Below are 6849 nucleotides of genomic sequence, written 5' to 3' on the forward strand. Positions count from 1 at the left end.
TTGTGCGCCCAGAAACAAATACAGAAGGTAATTCCCAGGAGTTGGATCTTTTCACTCCTCTTGGGAGAAATGACACTTTCAACTTAGGAAATTACCTTTTGGCAACTTGGAGTCTTTGTGTAAATTCATAATAACATTCACGTTACTGAGTTATTGCACAACTTCAGAATTTGAATTAAATTCAGATTTTAGACATTTTCCATTTCTTCAGTTAAATCTGTTCTTAATGGCATTCACGTTCTTCATTTTGGAGCATTGTCACATCCTGCCTCCTCAACTTCCTTCCTGTCCTCGTTCCCTTTTTTTTAAATTTTTAAATATACATTTAAAAAATCTTTTTAGTCAGTGACTCCCCTTTTAACTAATTCTTATAAATACTTTCGACAAAAATTCCTTTTTAACTTCTGTTCCAAGTTGGCTAAAATCAGTTCATATGTGGGCAGACTGTTGGCCAAGGCCTGGAACCAGGTCATAGGGCCGCCCTTCACTCTCCAACCGCTTCCATTTTGCTTCATTTTAATGGAGGGATATTGACTTATATGGCTCAGACACGTGGACAAATGGAATCCTTAGCCACAGTTGTCTTCCAAGAAGCATAATAAATCAATGTGTTTAAGTTATTGAAATGTGAAAACCACTATTGGATTTCATTCTATAAGCAAGCAAGGATTCCTTGGCCAGACATTTTTATATTGTGCCCCTTACTTTGAGCTGGATAAAACCTTAGCCAGAAAACTAAGGAAGATGGAAATGTTTCTTCTCTCTAGTCTCCTAAGTTACACGGAACAGTATTTAGAATACGACCCGTTTCTTGTGCCACCTGACCCTTCTAACCCATGGCTATCTGATGATACCACTTTCTGGGAACTTGAAGCAAGGTAAGTGGCATTTTCTCTTCCCTTTAAATATTTCACTTATTTCAGGGTTTAGGTGAAATAGGAAGACTCCTCCAGCTGATTAATTGCAAAGGTAATTTTGCTTTGTGTCTACATTAGCCTATGATCTAAAGTTCTTATTCAAGGTCATGATTTTTGAAGCTTAGATGTTTGGATTTCTATTAATATTTGCATTTCCAGAAGGATTGGCACAAAATTAGGGGTTTAACTGTTTCAAGATAGACTAGTCAGAGTTCTTTAAATTTAGTTCATTGTTTTTAGCTTCCTTGAAAATCCATATAGTCACAAAGGCCCATCTATTCAAGTAAAATGAATGCTAAATCTATACTTTCTTAAGCCTAATACTAGTATGCCACTATACATTCAATTTTAAAATAAAATGACCATCCATAAACACTCTAAGAGCAAATGACAAGAGACTGACTTCTTTAAAAAAAAAAAAAAGGGCACAATTTAGGGCTCCTGGTTTCTTTCATGAGCTAAGGGAAAATTATAGCATCAATTTTGACAGAGTCGCAAAAAGATCATTGCATATCACTTTGCAGAGTGAGTCTTTAGTAGTCTGTAGCACTTCTCTAGATTGATTTATGAACCTTCTCTTTCTCTTGTGTCCATCAAATGGTTCTTACATGCTTGACAAATGTAAAACCCTTCATCCATAAGTTCTAGATCTTTTAGATGAGGAAACTGGAACCCCAAAATGGTGTTACTCTTCCAGGGCAAGGTTACATTTAATTGACAGCAGAGTCATAAACTAGGATTTAGGCCTTTTGGTTCCCAATGCATTTTCTCCCAGGATGATGTACCACCATGAGATTGCATTGCATAGTGGCTAAGAAATTGGGCTCTAGAGTCAGAATGTCTGCAATATTACCTCTTATTACCTGTCTGACATTGGCAAGTTATAACCCTCGATTGTGCCTTGATTTTTTTCATATATAAAATGAGAACTATAATAGTACCTATCTCATAAAGTTGCTGAAAAAAACTAAAAGAACCATCTAGAGCACTTAGCACCTAGTGCTCAATAAATGTTAGACTTTATTATTGATGCCTAATCTATACCTCGCTATAATTTCATGCAGTCATCATTCAGAGATTTCCTTTTCTCTGAAAGTTAAAGATAGGAACTTCATCTATGATTATGAGGGCAAAAGTAATGGCAGACATTTGGGCTTGTAATGAAAAGAATGTATTTGGTTTTGTTTTATCTCCTATAGCAAAGAACCAAGCCAGCAGAGGGTGAAACGATGGGGTTTTGGCATGGATGAAGCATTAAAAGACCCAGTTGGGAGAGAACAGTTTCTTAAATTTCTAGAGTCAGAATTCAGCTCAGAAAACTTAAGGTAAGACATGTTCTTTAGATCTTAAACCTACCTGTGATACATTACCTACCTGTGATACATCTGGTTATTTAGAATTTTACAGACCAATTACTGTCCCACCAACATCAGGAAAATGATATCATTTTTGGAGGAGAAAAAAAAAAGGTAATCAAGGCAAACTCTGTCCAACATTATCAATTTCTCATAACAGTTTATTTTTAGACTGTTTTTTTAAATCTTTTTACTGTATAAATTTGACTCCACAAAGAAGTGTAATACTAGACTAATGTTTGATAAAGTAGAAAATGGTCAATAATATTTAGGCAGTTAAATTAAAGTATCATCTTTTTTTTTTTTTTATCAATATTGGTCTTCTTAGCATATCACTTCCCAAGTAAGTTCTAGTAAAAGAGATTGGGTGCCTCTTTCAGATAACTTGAGACAGAACTATGGGGACAGCTCATTTACTGTGTAAGTAGAATACAGCCTCAGGATGGTTGAGAGCAGCAGCACATTAAGCTTCTAGTGAGAGAAGGATGTGCATCCTTCCCATCTGTTGTAAATGTCATCCTTACATATTTTTGAAATTTTTTAACTTGCAAGCACCTGGAAATTAAATTTTTAAATGTGAAACAGTGGAATATATTATAATGGCTCCGTTTAAGATCATTGAAGTGAGTGATAACTTTCCACTACATAAAACTATTTTTCCATGAGTTCTTTCATTCATTATTCTTTTGAAACATGATACCCTAATTTGCTACCCATGACATATGCAGTCCTATGAAATTCATTTGCTGAAAGGTCTCGGTAATTATTATTATTTTTTTTATTGGGACTACACAATGGCAGGCATTGTCACAGTCTTTTCAGGGGATTTAACAGATACCAACAATGAAACATTCAAACCTGGAGGAATTTAATCATATATGTGTGCCTGTCATGGATGGTTGGGATGCAGCTTCCTATTCTCTTTCAGGCTTATGAGAACTCTTCTCAAGTTTATGAGATTAACAGTTGCTAAGGATTTTTATTGGGTCTGCTAAAAAAACATTTTATATATTAAGGTCACCTCATCAATTATTGAGTACAAGAATGTATAAAAATAAAGCAGAGATAAAGGATATTTTTAGTATTTTGATGGATAGGGAAGCAGAGTTTCCTCTAATTCTCTAAATTTTTGAAAAAAAATGCTGACATTATGAGTATCATGATGAAGAAATAAACAAGTAATGAGCCTCGCTAGTATCATCTAACCAAATAAAAATGGTTCCTGATCTCATTAAAAATACAGCCTAGTGGTGAATACAGAGAAGAAAACAGATCACAGCACAAAATGATGGGTGTTTAGGTCAGAGGAGGACAGAGGGTGAGCTAACCCAGAGCTGAGGGTCAGCAACGGCATCATGGAGAAAACGACGCCTGGGCTGCGATCTGGATGGCGAGAGGAGAACCAGGCAGAAAAGGAAAAGGGAAGATTTAACACATTTCCTTATTCTAAAATATTCAAAATTCTTTTACATTGCAGATAATTCTCACAATTATCTGCCAAAATAAGATCAATTGTCTTAACTCATTTGTTCATAAAATTGCATTATTCAGGGCTAGTTTCACTCTAGCCAAGAATCAAAGTTAAAAGCTATCACTGTCTCTCAGGAAATAAATGACACCTTGATTGATAAAGGAGAGAATTCCTGGTGTTTACTTGCACTTGTAACAAAAAAATGGAAACTCCACAGTCACCTCAGAGTCAATAACCAGGTTGTTGGAAGACAGATTTAAACGACATTTCTCAGTGGTTGGGTCTTATGTGGAACTTCATGAAGTCCATGTGAAATATGTGCATGTTGAAATAATCATAGAAATGTGGAGATAAAAGAAAACTTGGGATCTTTTTACTTCAATGACACCATAAATTATGGTATTTTTCTAGTGGTCTTTTTAATTATTTTTCATCTTATTCAAAAACTTACTGTTAAAACTATTAGCTATCTTTTTTATAAGCATTTTTTTACATGAACTGTAGATTCTTATTAAATTACTTAAATTACATCAACATAAACAAAAATGGAAGTTTCAAGCCTTAGAGACCTTTTTAATTCTCCTTATCAAAAATTAATGTGACATAACTGAAAAAAAAATAATAACAGCAAACAGTGGAAAGTATAATTATTGTGTAATTGGTGATCGTTCATTTGTCTAATTTTAAAAAATCAACCTCAACTGTTATTTCAGAGTTCTGAAAGTTGTTTTATTTAATCATGTTCAAATATAGCTAGTAGTAGTTCATGAATACCTTTTCTGTTTCTTCAAGGAAAATTAAGACTCCTTGTGCTCCAGACCCTATGCTCTTTTTATTCTTTTCTTTCCTAATACTTATGACATTTTTAATCCTTTATTTATTTGTGTGATTGTTTGTATAACATGTTCCCCGCTCTGTTAGATTATGAGTTCCAACAGAGGAGGGAGTGTCTCTATCTTTGTTTACTTCTATATCCCTAATGCATAGCACTAACCATATTCAGTATACAGTAATTATTCACTAACTTTTAAATAAATGAATGAAAGAGAAAAAGAAAGGAAAAGGGAAAGAAAGGAAAAGAAAGAAAGAGAGAAAAGAGAAAGTTCAAGTCATTCCTCTCTGTCCTGTTAATTATTAATTCACAGCATATGTGGTTAAAATGGATTGGGATAAAATGGATGTCCTGTGACAGGAACTGAATTCCAGGTTGGGGTTAGACAAGAGAGAGGTGATCAAAGGACTTACCGAAGATGGTGTGAATTGCATGATTTAGATAGGTAAAACCCAAGTCAAAATCTGTGAAAGAAGGTTTAAGAGCAAAATAATGGAAAGACATAATGGAAAAAACATAAGTCCAAAGGGTCAATGTGAAGAGCCAAGAGATTGATGTTACGAAGAGCAAGGTAGAAGTGATAACAGGTCAGAAAAAAACACATTTGAATTCAGAGATGCTGGTAAGGTTGGTGATGGTTCTGAAATTTGGCTCAGTTAAGCATCTGGATTTACCCTCCTTTGATTTCAAGAGTTTCTTTCAAACTTACCTGGTAACTTTAATATTGTGAGGCTCATAGAGTTGTAATATGTCCTCATCCTTCATCCTCACGTCCACACTAAAACTGCTCTCAGCCCCCAAATTTTATTATCACTTACCATGTTCTTTCCATACAATCAATTATTCTGTCAAAGTTAATAATCTAACCACATATTTTTTCAAAAAGTTATGCTTCTATTTTACATTCAAATGATATTTATGATAGCAGTGCCTTTTGAATTTTGATAAGAAACTTAATTAACTATGCAGCAAAGTTATCTTAATGAATATATAACACAAAATTACCTTTTGGAAAGTCTGTGACTATTAATGGTATTTTGTCCTAACATATATATTTTTTAATTTAATATAGTCTGTCTATGGTTTACAAAATGATATCAGAAGTCACAGTCCTACCCACACACCCACACCAGAAACTAAACCACCAACAGAAGATGAGTTACAACAACAGGTGGGTCAATCTATATAAAATGACCTGTTAATGGTTTACAGAGTAGCAACTATGAAAACCAGATGGTGAATGTTAATAGCAGATATTTTTAAAGGTTACTTGTACAGTTGACAATTTCATATAGAACATTTGCAATTAAAAGGTAATGAAATTGTCTACTTTTAAGATGTAGTCGCAACTCTTCAATATTTAATTCTGCAAGTTCTTTTCTCTCTACAATTTTTAAAAGTTACATGCACTGATTTATAGATGCCTGTATTATCAAGAGTTATTTTGTACTCCAGAACTCTGTCTTACAGGAGGAGAAGACAGGAGTTTGGCAACACTGAGTCGTGTGTTTTCTGTATCCAATCATGTGGCATCACCTTCATAAAAGAGTGCTTATTCTTGTTTTATATCTATACGCCTCTTGAAATTTTCCCTTAACACTGGTATGCAGTCATGGTATATATTACTTCTTGTTTTACCAATTAATCTGTAATTTTGTTTCCAAGTAACATTGCAAAGCAAACAGTGTTTTATATCAAATAATAATTACTCTCTTGGTTGTTTCAGTCATGAAGCTTTTTCTCCCTTTTGATTCTGTTCCCTTATATTTTATTGTACTATGATTTATCATTTTTTTTTCTGGTATATTTATAATTGTCATGAAGGAAAAGTAATTCAGAGTCTTAAAGTTTTCCATGTGTGATTGTGTCCATAAGAGTGTTTTTCTTGAAATGGTGCTAAAAATATTCCCAAAATGTATATCATTGATGCTTTGTTAGGATAGTATTAGGAAGCAGAGTTTATTTTGAAATTATAGTAACAAATAGAAAATGCATTTATTGTCTAAATTCAATATTTAGGGATAAATGCGATTCTAATTTGGTTGTTCACCATGAATAAATGTTTAATGTCTTGTTAACACTCTTAAAATAAAATTGCGTTTTGTTAAAGCAGGCAGAATGTTCAAATTCATTGCTGCTCTAAAGTGATCTGGTTATATTTACATTCAAATCGATTTTAAATTTTTAACTCTTTCAAAGTCCTCTCATTTGATTTTTTTTAACAGACTTTGCAATTTTGCTTACTTAGAACATATTCTCGTTTGGAATTGCCTA

General features: G+C 33.5%; 1 protein-coding gene across 6 annotated transcripts in view; it reads left to right on the top strand.

Annotated features, from left to right (window-relative positions):
- RGS7 (regulator of G protein signaling 7) overlaps window positions 1-6849 on the top strand; it is a 525681-nt gene that overhangs the window by 484001 nt on the left and 34831 nt on the right. For all 6 annotated transcript variants that reach the window (XM_025041211.1, XM_025041212.1, XM_006924123.1 and 3 more), the window contains one exon: window positions 5648-5746. In XM_025041211.1, coding sequence (XP_024896979.1) covers window positions 5648-5746 — 99 coding nt within the window. The remainder of the gene's footprint in view (window positions 1-5647; window positions 5747-6849) is intronic.

The sequence above is a fragment of the Pteropus alecto genome, unplaced genomic scaffold (genome assembly GCF_000325575.1).
Source record: "Pteropus alecto unplaced genomic scaffold, ASM32557v1 scaffold279, whole genome shotgun sequence".
Taxonomy (NCBI): Eukaryota; Metazoa; Chordata; class Mammalia; order Chiroptera; family Pteropodidae; genus Pteropus; species Pteropus alecto.